Here is a 17859-nt window from a genome sequence, read left to right on the forward strand (position 1 = left end):
GAATACGTAAATAAATGGAAAGACATCTGGTGTTCATGGGTTTAAAGACTTAATACTGTTAAGATGTCAATACTATTCAATGCAATCTACAGATTAATACAATCCCTACCAAAATCCCAACAATGTTTTTGGTAGAAATAAAAAAAAAAAATCCAGGTGGGAGGAGGCGAGCTCAGGAAAAATAACTAATGGGTACTAGGCTTAATACCTGGGTGATGAAATAATCTATACAACAGAACACCCTGACACAAATTTACCTATGTAATAAACCTGCACATGTACCCCTAAACTTAAAAGTTAAAAAAAAAAATCCATCCTAAAACTCATAAAGGGCCCTGAAGGGCCAAAACCATCTTGAAATATAAGAAGATGGGGCCATGCATGGTGGCTCATACCTGTAATCGCAACACTTTGGGACACTGAGGAGGGCAGATTGCTTGGGCTCAGGAGTTCGAGACCTGCCTGGGCAATATGGCAAAACCCTGTCTCTACAAGAAATACAAAAATTAGCTGAGCATGGTGGTATGTGCCTACAATCCCAGCTACTCAGGAGGCTGAGGTGGGAGGATTGCTTGAACCTCAGATGTGGAGGTTGCAGTGAGCTAAGATTGTGCCACTGCACTCCAGCCTGGGCAACAGAGCCAGACACTATTTCAAAAAATAAATAAATAAATACACAAGACATATACTTCCTGGTTTCGAATTTTACTATAAAGCTACAGTACTAAAATTAGTGTGGTCCTGGCATAAAAAAACCAACATATAGTCCAACAGAATAGTCGAGAGAGCCCAAAAATAAACCCTTGCATCTACTGTCAAATAATTTTCAACAAGAGTGCCAAGACTATTCAATGTGGAAAAAGACACTCTTTTCAACAAATAATGCTGGGAAAACTAGATATTCACATCCAAAAGTGTGAAGCTGGACTCTTACGTAACATTATATATAAAATTTAACTCAAAATGGATCAAACACCTAAATGTGAGAGCTAAAACTATAAAAACCTTTAGGAGAAAACATGGGGGAAAGTTTCATGGTATGAATTTGGCAATTATTTCTTGAATGTGACACCAAAGGTACAGGCAACAAAAGACAACAGACAAGTTGGATTTCTTCAAGCTAAATAGCTCCTGCACAGCAAACGAAACAATCAACAGAGTGAAAAAGCAACCCATTCTTTATGGGAGAAAATATTTGCAAATCACATATCCAATAAGGGATTAATATTCAGAGTATACAAAGAACTTCTTTTTCTTTTTTTTGAGACAGAGTCTCGCTCTGTCACCCAGGCTAAGTGCAGTGGCACAATCTCAGCTCACTGCAACCCCCCCACCTTCCGGGTTCAAGTGAGTCTCCTGCCTCAGCCTCCCCAACAGCTGGGACTACAGGAGTGCACCATCACGTCAGACCACGCCAGCTAATTTTTGTATTTTTAGTAGAGATGGGGTTTCACTATACCAGCCAGTTTGGTCTCGAACTCCTAACCTCGTGATCCACCTGCCTCGGCCTCCCAAAGTGCTGGGATTACAGGCACGAGCCACCGTGCCCAGCCAGAGTACACAAAGAACTTCTAAAACACAATTTAAAAATCCCAAACTACTCAATTCATAAATGGGCAAAAGGCTTGAAGAGACATCATTGCTCCAAAGCTGATATACAAATGACCAAACAAGCACATGCAACTGTTCAGTATCGCTAATCATTAGGGAAATGCAAATTAAAACCACAATGAGACTTCACACCCATTAGGATGGCTATTATTAAAAAAAAAAACATAAAACAACATGATGGTGAGGATGTGGCAAATTCAGAACCCTACCGTATTGCTGGTGGTAATGTAAAATTGGGCAGCCACTATATCGAACAGTACGGTGGTTTCTCAAAAATGTAAATACAGAATTACCACTCAATCCAGCAATCTCACTTTCGGGTACATATCCAAAAGAAATGAAAGCAGACACTCAAACAGGTATTTATATACCCATATTCATAGCAGCATTATTCCATTATTCACAATAGCCAAAAGTGTCCACTGATGAATAAATGGATAAACAAAATGTGGTATATACATACAATGGAATATTATTCAGCCTTTTAAAAGGAAGGAAATGCTAACATGTGTTACAACATGGATGAACCTTGAAGACAGTGAAATAAGCCAGTTACAAAAAGATACTGCATGAATCTGCTTATATGAGGTACCTAGAATAGTCAAATACATAGAGATGAAAGTAGAACAATGGTTGGTACTAAGAGAAGGAGCAATGAGGAGTTATTATTTAATGGGTTTGGTATGTCAGTGTGGGATAATGAAAAGTTCTAGAGATGGACAGTGGTGACAACTGCACAACAATGTAAATGTACTGAATGCTAAATGTTAATGCTACTGAACTGTATGTTTTATATATATATATAAAATATGTGTATTATATATACACACACACACACACACACATATACAAAATATATTATCACAGTAACAAAATTACTCATCTCTGGCCCTATTTATCTTCGAACCTTTATTCCTGCTTCTCTCCAGATGCAACCACCCTCAACTACTCTGATTCTTTTTCCTCCTATTTAATTAGGTATTTTAAAATATTATTCTTAATACTGCTTCTTATAGATTTATTAACTACAGATTTCCTGCAATGGTAAAGGAGACTTACAAAACTAGTAGTATTCCATCCATGTTTCACTTATCTTAATTCCCCTAAAATAGCAACATCACAATTTTGGGTTAACTCAACCAACCAATGCTAATAATTGTTTCCTTTTTCTAATTTGTTCAGTTTTGCAAGAATCCATTACATTTTTCTCCAAATATTTCAATATCCATCTATCAGTTTGATTATTTTCCCAGAAGTTCTAATCTCCTACTCCAAGCAAAACTGGTAACTTCTCAGCATGTGTCACAGCTGTCATCCTGGGACTTTCTTCTTTGTTGCTTCTGAGTGGGATTCCCTGTTTACTGAAGCTCTTTTATTTCCTTTCTTGGTTTATTCCCTTGTTTTGTTGAACCACATCTTCTAGTAATGTCCAAAAAAACTGTTCTTCATGAGCACATTTTTTTAGTCCTTGAGTTTTTCCCCCTACTTTCACACTTGATTGATGGTTTAACTGGATACAGAATTCTAGGCTGAATGCACAACTTTCAAGGTGATGTTTTACCACCTTCTACCTTTAATTCTACTGCCAACAAGTTAGATGCGATTCATATTCCTAATCCCTCCCAAGTGATTCTAAAAAGTTTTTAGATATTCTCTTTATTTCTGGTGCCCTAAAACATATTTCATAATAATTTGCCCAGTATAGGATTTCTTTTATTGTGCTTGGCACTAGGTAGGTCTTTTCAATCTGGATGTTTCTCTCCTTTGTTTTCTCTTTATGAATCCTGTTAATTAGAGACAAGATCTCTACAATGATCCTATAGCACATTTTAACTGATAAAATTAACATAAAACACTCTACAATATTGTCTAAAGCAGTCTGTACATATATGAATAATGTAATAACTAACATATATAGGTCTAACTACTAATTCTATGAATTATACAGAATCAAAGTTACAATCTCAAAAAGAGATAAGAAATGGCAATGAATAATCTGTTCATTGACAGAGACAGGTCGGACATTACACAACTCCAGCTGATTTTTGTCACGTAGGAATGTGAGCCAAGTGTTGGAAGATGCTTCGAAATTTCAAAAGCAGCTAGAAATATAGCTTTTTATGTGAGGTTTCAATTTTTAAATATAGGTAATGTATTTCAATTTTAAACATGGTATGAATCAACAGTGTTAGGTCAAATAAAAAATATTAACAAGATTAGCCCAAGAGTTGTATACAAGATAATATGGTTCCTAAGGAAACAACTTCAGAATCTGACAGACCAGAACTCAACCCTCAGTCTCACTACTTATTAAAAGTAATACTTGGGGAAGTTAACTTCTTTTAAACCATCTATGAAATGGGGATAGATTTACTGTAGAGATTTAGTAAGATTATATATATAAACTGGCTATACAACAGTTATACGTGCAAGTAAGTATGTAAATAAATGCCCAATAAATGTTACCTATTATTAACATAAAAAAATGCATTGGTGTAGATAATATAAACACTGCCAAATCCACTAAGGAATTAAGACTAACAAAAGAAGTAGGAGGTGGCCGGCACGGTGGCTCACACCTGTAATCCCAGCACTTTGGGAGGCCAAAGCAGGCAGATTACCTAAGGTCAGGAGTTCAAGGTTAGCCTGGCTAACATAGTGAAACCCTATCTCTACTAAAAATACAAAAATTAGCCAGGCACGTGGCGCGTGCCTGTAGTCCCAGCTACGGGAGGCTGAGGCAGGAGAATTGCTTGAACCCGGGAGGCAGAGGTTGCAATAAGATGAAATAGCCCCATTGCACTACAACCTGGGAAACAAACCAAGACCCCGTCTCAAGAAAAAAAAAAAAAAAAAAAAGGAGGCACTCAATAAGAACAGGGCTTTCCTTTGGGGTGATAACATGTTTTAAAACTTGATAAAGGTATAGGTAACATTGTGAAGGTAATAAATGCCACAGAATGTACACTTTAAAATGGTTAGCTGTTATGTGAATTTCACCTCATTAAAGAAAAAATGTGGGAAAAAGGAGGTAATATGAGAGAAGGAGTCAGAAATGCTAGAAAGGGAGAATGAAACTGATCATTCTTTCCTCTTTTGAAGCCTGCCTATAAATAATATCTCTTTAACTCCTTTTTAAAACTGAATAGCCAATACTGATGTTAGGGCAACAAATACTTCCTTTTTATTGAAAATCAACATACAACTAAGGTTGATAGACTGAGAGGTCAACATATTTCAAATATTTCAAAAGAATATTTGAGACTAGGAGTAGAGGCTCATGACAATAATCCCAGCATTTTGGGAGCTGAGACAGGTGGACTGCTTGAGTTCAGCAGTTCGAGACCAGCCTGGAAAACATGGCAAAACTCTGTCTCTACTAAAAATACAAAAATTAGCCATGTACGGTGACACACGCCTGTGGTCCCAGCTACTTGAGAGGATGAGGTGGGAGGATGGCTGGAGCCCAGAAGTTGAGGTTGCCGTGAACCATGATCACAGCACCACCGTACTCCAGCCTGAGTGACCGAGCGAGACTCTGTCTCAAAAAAAAAAGGGGGCAGGGGGTGCTCTTGAATCTATTACACAGCTGCTTATACATGGGGGAAAAAAGCTCACAGTGAACAAGATAATAAATAAATCTTTTTCAAAACTCACTATATATCAGAAGACTGTACTCTAAAAGCATTTCCTTATAATATAAGACTCATGCCACCAACAAAGAAAAGAAAAAGGAGGTAGAGGGAAAGGGAAAGAACAGAAAAGGAAAAGAAAAGCATCATACTAGAATCTCACTCTTGGGAGATTTACAATGCATAGTGGCATATTAAAGGTTCTGCAGTGAGAAAGACAGTTCACCTCTATTAAACCTCCATTCTCCTGATTTATTAGAAACAGAACAATTCTTAAGTTATGCCTCTTAAACACATGAAGCACCAATTTTGTTAAAGACTGCCTAGATTTATACCAAATAACATAAATTAGAAAACTTCAGTATTAGCTTGAGGGGTGAGATTAACATACATATTGGCCGGGTGCAGTGGCTCATGCCTGTAATCCCAGCACTTTGGGAGGCTGAGGCAGGCGGATCGCTTGAGCGCAGGAGTTTGAGACCAGCCTGGGAAACACAGCGAAACCCTATCTCTACAAAAAACACAAAAATTAGCCAGGCCTGGTGGTGCATGCCTGTGGTCCCAGCTACTTGGGAGGCTGAGGTGGGAGCATCACTTGAGCCCAGGAGGCAGAGGTTGCAGTGAGCAGTGATCATGCCACTGCACTCCAGACTGGGTGACAGAGCAAGAAACTGCCTCAAAAAAAAAAAAAAGGGGGTGGCGTTCCAAGATGGTCAAATAGGAACAGCTCCTGTCTGCAGCTCCCAGCGTGATCCACGGGGAAGACAGGTGATTTCTGCATTTCCAGCTGAGGTACCTGGTTCATCTCACTGGGACTGGTTGGAAAGTGGGTGCAGCCCACAGAGGGCGAGCCGAAGCAGGGTGGGGCAACGCCTCACCCAGAAAGCGCAAGGGGTCAGGGGGGATTTCCCTTTCCTAGGCAAGGGAAGCCGTGACACACTATACCGGGAAAATTGGGACATTGCCACCCAAATACTGCGCTTTTCCGACAGTCTTAGCAAATGGCACAACAGGAGATTATATCCCGCGCTTGGCTCAGCGGGTCCTACGCCCACAGAGCCTTGCTCACTGCTAGCGCAGCAGTTCCAAATTGAACTGCAAGGCAGCAGCCTGGCTGGGGGAGGGGCATCCACCATTGCTGAGGCTTGAGTAGGTAAACAAAGTGGTTGGGAAGCTAGAACTGGGTGGAGCCCACCGAAGCTCAGGGAGGCCTGCCTGCCTCTGTAGACTCCACCTCTGGGGGCAGGGCATAGCTGAATAAAAGGCAGCAGAAACTTCCTCAGACTCAAACATCCCTGTCTGACAGCTCTGAAGAGAGCAGTAGTTCTATCAGAACAGTGTTTGAGCTCTGAGAATGGACAGACTGCCTCCTCAAGTGGGTCCCTGACCCCCTTATAGCCTAACTGGGAGACACCTCCCAGTAGGGGCCGACTGACACCTCATACAGCCGGGTGCCCCCCAGGACGAAGCTTCCAGAGGAAGGATCAGGCAGCAATATTTGCTGTTCTTCAATATTTGCCGTTCTGCAGCCTCCGCTGGCGAAACCCACGCAAACAGGATCTGGAGTGGACCTCCAACAAACTCCAACATAACTACAGCTGAGGGACCTGACTGTTACAAGGAAAACTAACAAACAGAAAGGAATAGCATCAACATTAACAAAAAGGACATCCGCACCAAAACCCGATCTGTAGGTCACCATAATCAAAGACCAAGGGTAGATAAAACCACAAAGATGGGGAGAAAACAGAGCAGAAAAGCTGAAAATTCTAAAAACCAGAGCGCCTCTTCTCTTCCAAAGGATCACAGCTCCTCACCAGCAATGGAACAAAGCTGGATGGAGAATGACTTTGACGAGTTGACGGAAGTAGGCTTTAGAAGGTCAGTAATAACAAACTTCTCTGAGCTAAAGGAGGATGTTCAAACCCATCGCAAGGAAGCTAAAAACCTTGAAAAAAGATTAGACAAATGGCTAACTAGAATAAACAGTGTACAGAAGACCATAAATGACCTGATGGAGCTGAAAATCATGGCTCCAGAACTACACGACGCATGCACAAGCTTCAGCAGCTGATTCGATCAAGTGGAAGAAAGGGTATCAGTGATTGAAGACCAAATGAATGAAATGAAGCAAGAAGAGAAGTTTAAAGAAAAATCAGTAAAAAGAAACAAACGAAGCCTCCAAGAAATATGGGACTATGTGAAAAGACCAAATCTACGTTTGATTGGTGTACTTGACAGTGACGGGGAGAATGGAACCAAGCTGGAAAACACTCTTCAGGATATTATCCAGGAGAACTTCCCCAACATAGCAAGGCAGGCCAACACTGAATTTCAGGGAATACAGAGACCACCACAAAGATACTCCTAGAGAAGAGCAACCCCAAGACACATAATTCTTAGATTCATCAAGGTGGAAATGAAGGAAAAAATGTTAAGGGCAGCCAGAGAGAAAGGTCGGGTTACCCACAAAGGGAAGCCCATCAGACTAACAGCAGATCTCTCGGCTGAAACTCTACAAACCAGAAGAGAGTGGGGGCCAATATTCAACATTCTTAAAGAAAAGAATTTTCAACTCAGAATTTCATACCCAGCCAAACTAAGCTTCATAAGTGAAGGAGAAATAAAATCCTTTACAGATAAGCAAATGCCAAGAGATTTTGTCACAACCAGGCCTGCCTTACAACAGCTCCTGAAGGAAGCACTAAACATGGAAAGGAACAACTGGTACCAGCCACTGCAAAAACATGCCAAATTCTAAAGACCATCGATGCTAAGAAGAAACTGCATCGACTAATGGGCAAAATAACCAGCTAACATCACAATGACAGGATCAAATTCACACATAACAATATTAACCTTAAATGTAAATGGGGTAAATGCTCCAATTAAAAGACACAGACTGGTAAATTGGATAAAGAGTCAAGACCCATCAGTGTGCTGTATTCAGGAGATGCATCTCACATGCAGAGACACACATAGGCTCAAAATAAAGGGATGGAGGAAGATCTACCAAGCAAATGGAAAGCAAGAAAAAGCAGGGGTTGCAATCCTAGTCACTGATAAAACAAACTTTAAACCAACAAAGATCAAAAGAGACAAAGAAGGGCATTACATAATGGTAAAGGGATCAATTCAACAAGAAGAGCTAACTATCCTAAATATATATGCACCCAACACAGGAGCACCCAGATTCATAAAGCAAGTCCTCAGAGACCTACAAAGAGACTTAGACTCCCACACAGTTAATATCAGGAGATTTTAACACCCCACTGTCCATATGAGACAGATCAATGAGACAGAAGGTTAACAAGGATATCCAGGACTTGAACTCAGCTCTGCACCAAGCAGACGTAATAGACATCTACAGAACTCTCCATCCCAAATCAACAATATACATTCTTCTCAGCACTGCATCACACTTATTCCAAAATTGACCACATAGTTGGAAGTAAAGCACTCCTATGCAAACGTAAAAGAACAGAAATCACAACAAACTGTCTCTCAGACCACAGTGCAATCAAATTAGAACTCAGGATTAAGAAACTCACTCAAAACTGCACAACTACATGGAAACTGATCAACCTGCTCCTGAATGACTACTGGGTAAATACCAAAATGAAGGCAGAAATAAAGATGTTCTTTGAAACCAATGAGAACAAAGACACAACGTACCAGAATCTCTGGGACACATTTAAAGCAGTGTGTACAGGGAAATTTATAGCACTAAATGCCCACAAGAGAAAGCAGGAAAGATCTAAAATCAACACCCTAATATCACAACTAAAAGAACTAGAGATGCAAGAGCAAACAAATTCAAAAGCTAGCAGAAGGCAAGAACTAACTAAGATCAGAGCAGAATTAAAGGAGATAGGACACAAAAAACCCTTCAAAAAAAAAAAATCGATGAATCCAGGAGCTGTTTTTTTTAAAAAAAACAAAATTGATAGACTGCTAGCAAGACTAATAAAGAAGAAAAGAGAGAAGAATCAAATAGACACAATAAAAAATGATAAAGGGGATATCATCACCGATCCCACAGAAATACAAACTACCATCAGAGAATACTATAAACACCTCTATGCAAATAAACTAGAAAATCTAGAAGAAATGGATAAATTCCTGGACATATACACCCTTCCAAGACTAAATGAGGAAGAAGTTGAATCCCTGAATAGACCAGTAACAGGCTCTGAAATTGAGGCAATAATTAATAGCCTACCAACCAAAAAAAGTCCAGGACCAGACAGATTCACAGCTGAATTCTACCAGAGGTAAAAAGACGAGCTGGTACCATTCCTTCTGAAACTATTCCAATTCACAGAAAAAGAGGGAATACTCCCTAACTCATTTTAGGAGGCCAGCATCATCCCGATACCAAAGCCTGGCAGAGACACAACAGAAAAAGAGAATTTTAGACCAATAACCCTGATGAACATTGATGCAAAAATCCTCAATAAAATATTGACAAACCGAATCCAGCAGCACATCAAAAAGCTTATCCACCAAGATCAAGTTGGCTTCATCCCTGGGATGCAAGGCTGGTTCAACATACACAAATCAATAAACATAATCCATCGCATAAACAGAACCAAAGACAAAAACCACATGATTATCTCAACAGATGCAGAAAAGGCCTTTGACAAAATTCAACAGCCCTTCATGCTAAAAACTCTCAATAAATTAGATATTGATGGAACATATCTCAAAATAATAAGAGCTATTTATGACAAACCCACAGCCAGTATCATACTGAATGGGCAAAAACTGGAAACATTCCCTTTGAAAACTGGCACAAGACAGGGATGCCCTCTCTCACCACTCCTATTCAACACAGCGTTGGAAGTTCTGGCCAGGGCAACCAGGCAAGAGAAAGAAATAAAGGGTATTCAATTAGGAAAAGAGGAAGTCAAATTGTCCCTGTTTGCAGATGACATGATTGTATATTTAGAAAACCCCATTGTCTCAGCCCAAAATCTCCTTAAGCTGATAAGCAACTTCAGCGAAGTCTCAGGATACAAAATCAATGTGCAAAAATCACAAGCATTCTTATACACCAATAACAGACAAACAGCCAAATCATGAGTGAACTCCCACTCACAACTGCTACAAAGAGAATAAAATACCTAGGAATCCAACTTACAAGGGATGTGGAGGACCTCTTCAAGAACTACAAACTACTGCTCAACGAAATAAAAGAGGACACAAACAAATGGAAGAACATTTCATGCTCATGGATAGGAAGAATCAATATCATGAAAATGGCCATACTGCCCAAGGCAATTTATAGACACAATACCATCCCCATCAAGCTACCAATAAATTTCTTCATAGAATTGGAAAAAACTACTTTAAAGTTCATATGGAACCAAAAAAGAGCCCGCACTGCCAAGACAATCCTAAGCAAAAAGAAAAAAGCTGGAGGCATCACACTACCTGACTTCAACCTATACTACAAGGCTACAGTAACCAAAACAGCATGGTACTGGTACCAAAACAGAGATATAGACCAATGGAACAGAACAGAGCCCTCAGAAATAACACATCTACAACCATCTGATCTTTGACAAACCTAACAAAAACAAGCAATGGGGAAAGGGTTCCCTATTTAATAAATGCTGCTGGGAAAACTGGCTAGCCATATGGAGAAAGCTGAAATTGGATCATTTCCTTATGCCTTATACAAAAATTAATTCAAGATGGATTAAAGACTTAAATGTTAGACCTAAAACCATAAAAACCCTAGAAGAAAACCTAGGCAATACCATTCAGGACATAGGCATGGGCAAGGACTTCATGACTAAAACACCAAAAGCAATGGCAACAAAAGCCAAAATAGACAAATGGGATCTAATTAAACTAAAGAGCTTCTGCACAGCAAAAGAAACTACCGTCAGAGTGGACAGGCAACCTATAGAATGGAAGAAAATGTTTGCAATCTACCCATCTGACAAAGGGCTAATATCCAGAATCTACAAAGAACTTAAACAAATTTACAGGAAAAAATCAAACAACCCCATCAAAAAGTGGACAAAGGATATGAACAGACACTTTTCAAAAGAAGACATTTATGTAGCCAACAGACACATGAAAAAATGCTCATCGTTACTGGCCATCAGAGAAATGCAAATCAAAACCACAATGAGATACCATCTCACACCAGTTAGAATGGCGATCATTAAAAAGTCAGGAAACAACAGATGCTGGAGAGGATGTGGAGAAATAGGAACACTTTTACACTGTTAGTGGGACTGTAAACTAGTTCAACCATTGTGGAAGACAGTGTGGTGATTCCTCAAGGATCTAGAACTAGAAATACCATTTGATCCAGCAATCCCTTTACTGGGTATATACCCAAAGGATTATAAATCATGCTACTATAAAGACACATGCATACATATGTTTATTGCAGCACTATTCACAATAGCAAAGACTTGGAGCCAACCCAAATGTCCATCAATGATAGACTGCATTAAGAAAATGTGGCACATATACACCCTGGAGCACTATGCAGCCATAAAAAAGGATGAGCTTCATGTCCTTTGTAGGGATATAGTTGAAGCTGGAAACCATCATTCTGAGCAAACTATCACAAGGACAGAGAACCAAACACCGCACATTCTCACTCACAGGTGGCAACTGAACAATGAGAACACTTGGACACAGGGCAGGGAACATCACACACTGGGGCCTGTCCTGGGGTAGGGGGTTAGGAGAGGGATAACATTAGGAGAAATACCTAATGTAAATGACGAGTTAATGGGTGCAGCAAACCAACACGGCACATGTATACATATGTAACGAATCTGTAAGTTGTGCACATGTACCCTATTACTTAAAGTACAATAAAAAAAGATTAACATACATATTACAGAATAATCAATTATCTGAATGAAACGCTGTTTCATATTACCAGCATGTCAGGACAAGGGCTTAGCAGCAAGAAAGGAGGAAAACGGCAGTAGTAAGAAGAAAAGAAGAAAAAACAATTTGGGAATAGTTAGCTTCTATGAGATGTGGCTTTCTTACTGTCAATTCCAAATGCTGTACACATAAGCAAAACAACTGCAATCAAGATAGTAAAGAACAGCAACAACAACAATAAAAAAGAGTAAAAAAATTACAGCTTGGTTCACTTTTCCCTCACTTTCTTTTGGCTTATTTTTTACATTAATTCCCAATCGTAGGAGGTAACCTCAAAAGGAGAAGTTAAATATTTGTCTCAAAAGGACTCTGAGTACCTCAAGTATAAAATTTCACATTTCCATAACAAATCATATCCCTCAAAGTTAAATAATACTGATCAATTTAGCCAGGCGTGGCCGCTCACACCTGTAATTCCGGAGGCCCAGACAAGTGGATCACCCGAGGTCAGGAGTTCGAGACCAGACTGGCCAACGTGGTAAAACTCCATCTCTACTAAAAATACAAAAATTAGCTGGGCGTGGGGACGGGCACCTATAATCCCAGCTGCTCCGCAGGCTGAGTGAGGCAGGAGAATCGCTTGAACCCAGGAGGCACAGGTTGCAGTGAGCTGAGATGGCACCACTGCACTCCAGCCTGGGTGACAAGAGTGAGACTCCGTCTCAAAAAAAAGAAAAAAAAAATATTGAGCAATGTAAGCCTGAAGGCATTTGCAATCTGAGTTTATTTTAGTCAAAGCAATGATGTAGTACAACAATAACAAAGTCTAATCTCTGCAGAGTATTTTCCATTTGGGGAAAAATCACAGGAAAAATATGCAGTATAAGAGAAAAGGAAAATTTTAAATATTCTTTGGGCATTCTAATAGAGAGGGCAAACAAAAATCCAACTGAAAATACTTTCGTTAACAGAAAAATTAAGTATACAAAAGTTTTAAAAACATTTTTCACTGTGACATTATCATCTTTGAACCAAAAAAGGAATCACTAGTGATTACTAATATCCTCAATATAACGTGAACCAATCAAGGAAATTAATCACTTAGGTACTAGGCACAGCCATTCTCTTGGAGACTTTAATCCTAACAGGCAAATTACTTAGGAATTATTAATTTCCATTTTAGTTGATAGAAAAAAACAATACCTTTATTTCTGGTCACTGTTCATTCTTTCTCTCATAAAAGAAGAGGAGGGGCCTGGGCAATAGAGGCTATCAAAGCTTTATTGGCCAATTATCCCCCAATCAAAAAAGAATGAGACAAAAGGAAACAAGGACAGCATAGCTATTATATTCAGCAGATAATTCTTCATGTTGACATGCTATTAATAGTATCATAAGAGGTGACAAGATCCATTGGCTAAAAGAACCACCGGCTAAATATTAATCCGGATACATAAAACATTTTTTTTAGAAATAGCATATTTGATAAAATCATATGGCTAGACAAAACAAACTAGATAGATCGTGAAGCTAGATAGACTAAACCTCAGCCTTGATTACTAATTACAAACTGAATGTGTGAATCTTTTCATTCAGAGGCATAAAGGTAAGAGTTACGAATCAAATGGAAGGACCAAAATGCTTCCCAGTGAAGTATTTTCTTGGTGAAGTTATTGCAATCTAAGGTCTGATAATCAGCTGTACAGGAACTTTATCAGTAACTTAAAAGATGATCGATCAGCCTCAGTGACTAACACTGAGAAGAGACCAACGTAAAAACTAGCATATTAATTTACCACAAAGATATTCTCACCATAAGCAGAAAACCTGCCCTGTATTCAGAGTATTCACTCTTTTTTGGTATGAGTACTAATCTGGCTAGGTTGAATTAGTGCTTATTTGAATACAGAATTAAAGTAATGTGAAGCAGGTCATCTTGTGCGATATATCATGCAGGCCATAAAGAGGCCTGATAAACACTTCTGTACCATAGGAGAGGATACACGTCTGGTGACTGTACTGCTCATTTCCCAGATTCACCATCTTCCTTAATTCAAAATGTATCTTTCTCTTTTTTCTATGGCTCATTGCTTTTTCTTTAGAAGTGTTATCACAAGCTCTATCAACCTGCTGTTCCCATCAGCTTGCAATGTTAAGCATCCTTCTACTGTGCCCTGCCTAACTATGAGAAGATAAATTCATTTCTCTATTTTCAGCTTCTTAAACAGTCCTTCTGGCATCCCTATGTACCAGCTATAATTTTAATATAAACTATAAAAACTAGGGGGATTTTTTGTAGTGTTTGTAGGTACAAAAATTTGATTTTGAATATAAATATTACAAAATTCTAAATGAATACAACTCAATACTACAAAAAATTGTAAATCTACTGTGGTTCAAAGCAAGTTGCTAAAACTTATGGCTAACTCATAAAAGAATGTAGGGTGTCTTATATACTTACACAACTATTATAAAAGCATCTGCATAATGCTTTATAAGTTACAAAGTACTTTCCCATCCATTTTAACATCTAATTGTCATAACCACCAAGTATTTAAATTGAAAGTCTCCAGGAAAGATACTAATGAAAGAGTGTAAAGGAAATAATCCAGAACTTTAACATTTTTTTTAAGAGATGAGTTCTCGCTGTGTTACCCAGACTGGCCTCTACCCTGTACCTGGGGGTTCAAGCCAAGTGATCCTCCCACCTCAGCCTCCCAAGTAGCTGGGACTACAGGAGCACACCACAATGCTTGGCCTGAAATTTTAACTTTTAAAGCCATTAAGGTTCTGAAATTAGAAAATATGTTAAGACTATTTGCACATCAGACGTGAATTCCTTTCATCAAATATGCCACGAATTCTTAAGGTTCCTACTGACAATTTACAGTTAATTTATTCATACATATGTATTTTTGCTCTGAAATTAGAAAATATGTTAAGACTATTTGCACATCAGACATGAATTCCTCCTTTCATAAAATATGCCATGAATTAAGACTGTGTATTTTAAAAACAATGTTTACATAGGCCTTGAGAAATAAATTGTTCTAAACTAAATGATAATCGCAGTTAGAAAATTATGCAAAATTATAAAACTGATTAGCCTTGGTACACTCAGCGATTCCTTTCTATATCTCTTGTACCAACCAAATACTTCTTCAGGTACTTGGTATACATATGCACAGTGGTACCTTAAAATTTGGTCTACATAAAAATATACAGTATTAGTCATCTACATCTTAGTGTGAATAAATTTAACTGAATAAATCCACTCTAGGATTTTAAGCCTAATCCCCAATTATGAAATAAGACAAAAATCACACTGTAATGGAATCCAGGCATTAAAACTGGTGACAGGCATTTTATGGAGTCCAGGAAATGGTATCACGTAAGTACCTGATTATGTATAAGGTCAGTTCTTATCAAATGAACTGTATCCCCCTGAAGTCCATTAGGTACGGTAAGCCAAAAAATGATTATAGAGCACTACAATAATAACATTTACATCACAAAGTATCTTTTTCTGTGGTTTAGAAATCTTTTCTAAATGAAAATACAACATGAATATAAACATCAATATTTGAAATAGAAAATCAAAGCATTCTTACCTTACTACATCATCAATATTGTTCCTGTATACGCCTTCAAGTCTTTCTGCAGGAAATCCCATAGCAATAATGTTTGGATAAATATCTGAGTACTTTAGTTAAGGAAAGAAATATCTGAAATATGCAGCAATCAAACTAAAAGCATACATTTTAAAACATTAGCTAGTTATGAAAAGAAAGCTTTCTCCACTATAGCTGGAGTAATAAAAGGCAGTCAATGTATTTATGTATAACCATTTATGTATAATACTGGTAAAGATAAAAGGTAACTTCCATATTGACAATATTCAGGGATATGAGAAAAACAGAAACCTCGTGCTTTATAAATCACAGAACTAAAGTACTTTATGTCAAAAACCAAAATTCAAAACAAAACCCCAAAATTGGCACCTGCCTGAAAAGACAAGAGTTCAACTTCTAATTTTTCATGGCTAAAAAAGGCAACACGTTGTAGAAAAAAGAAGACAGTGAAAATCTGGAAGTCAGATTTAGGAGCTGGCTATGTCTCTAACTAGTTGTGTAATTTGGACAAGTCACTTAACCTTTCTAGACCGCAATTTCCTATTCTACATGATAATTAGACTCAAAGGGATTACTACTAAGGTTTCTTCCAGCCCTTGCTATCTATGACTTGATAACACTGAATTGAGGTAGAAACTTCATTTATTATTCTTACTTTCAATCAAACTACAGTTGGCCAATGAACAAAACCGGTTTGAGCTGTGTGGGACCACTTGCATGTGGACGTTCTTCTACCTCTGCCACACATGAGACAGCAAGTCTGACCTTTCCTCTCTCTCCTACTCCTCAGCCTACTCAAAGTGAAGGCAATGAGGATGAAGACCTTTACGAGGATCCACTTCCACTTAATGAATAGTAAGTATATTTTCTCTTCTTTATGATTTTAATATTTTTTCTGCAGCTTACTTTATTATACAAATATGCTATCTAACACATATATAAAATATGTATTAATGAACCTTGTTATCGGTAAGACTTCTAGTCAACTATAGGCTAAATATTAATAGTTAAGTTTTGGGGGAGTCAAAGGTTACATGTGAATTTTCAACTGCACAGGGGTAGGCGCCCCTACCCCCTGCGTTGTTCAAGGGTCAACTGTCATGGATATTTAGCATGCCCATTATAGTCAATTATGTTACAGACTATAGCTAGCATAAAAACAAACCTCTACACTCAGGAACCATCTATAAACTATAAAAATCATCAACACTCTACACTTTTATGATTCTTACCCACTTATCATACTAGCTCTCATTTTTTGAGGTACATCAACCTAATCTCATGATTTTCTGACAGACCTTTCACACCAGCCCAGTCAACCTGCCTAACGCCTCCTTTCAAGGCCAACTCCAATAATCTCTGCCCACTCACTTCTGGACTCATTTATCTTCCAAATAAAATTCAAAGTTGACCTAATCCAATGCCCTTTTCTAGGTCTTTTTCTTTCTGCAGCTTTCACATGATTGAGTTGACTTCAGTAGTATTTTCAATCCAAAAATAATTATCAAGTTACTGAAAGCTATTATTTTAATAGTATAGTTTAAGAAAAGGTTATATGTATATGTTCTATCTATAAGATAACTATGTGCTAACTGGAGAGATCTACTGAATATTTTAAGGAAAAAAAAACACCCAATAGAGTATATTGGGTATATCTTTCGTATAGGGATGACAAAAAGAATGTTAACACATATATTTGCTTGAATGTCAACATCCTCAATACACATACACATGCATGAGTGATAAACAAGAAACTAATAAAAATGGTTGCTTCATAGAGAAAGGGAAGAAAAGGGGAAAAGCATAGCAAGAACAGGTAGCAGCAGGACTCCTGTGTATAGCTTTATGTATTTTTGATCTCAGAATAATATAAAGAAAAAGACATAATCTCATAAATTGAACACTGCTAGAACCAAAACTGATTAAATGTCAAATTGGCACCCAGGAGAAAGAGAAAGGTTTTGTTACAAGGGCTATTTGGACACTGCACTTTTACTGCACTTATTTGTAGGAAGTATTCTAAGAACAAAAAAACACTAGGAAGAAACTTTAAACTTCTTTTGGTAGTTTTACTGATTCTAGTAATATCATTACTGATCTCCAAACTATTTTCTTTTTTT

General features: G+C 38.1%; 1 protein-coding gene across 1 annotated transcript in view; it reads right to left on the reverse strand.

Annotated features, from left to right (window-relative positions):
- Positions 1-17859, reverse strand: part of PTEN (phosphatase and tensin homolog) — a 107213-nt gene that overhangs the window by 60172 nt on the left and 29182 nt on the right. The window contains exon 2 of the mRNA XM_003255173.4: positions 15719-15803. Coding sequence (XP_003255221.1) covers positions 15719-15803 — 85 coding nt within the window. The remainder of the gene's footprint in view (positions 1-15718; positions 15804-17859) is intronic.

Source organism: Nomascus leucogenys, chromosome 3 (assembly GCF_006542625.1).
Source record: "Nomascus leucogenys isolate Asia chromosome 3, Asia_NLE_v1, whole genome shotgun sequence".
Lineage (NCBI taxonomy): Eukaryota > Metazoa > Chordata > Mammalia > Primates > Hylobatidae > Nomascus > Nomascus leucogenys.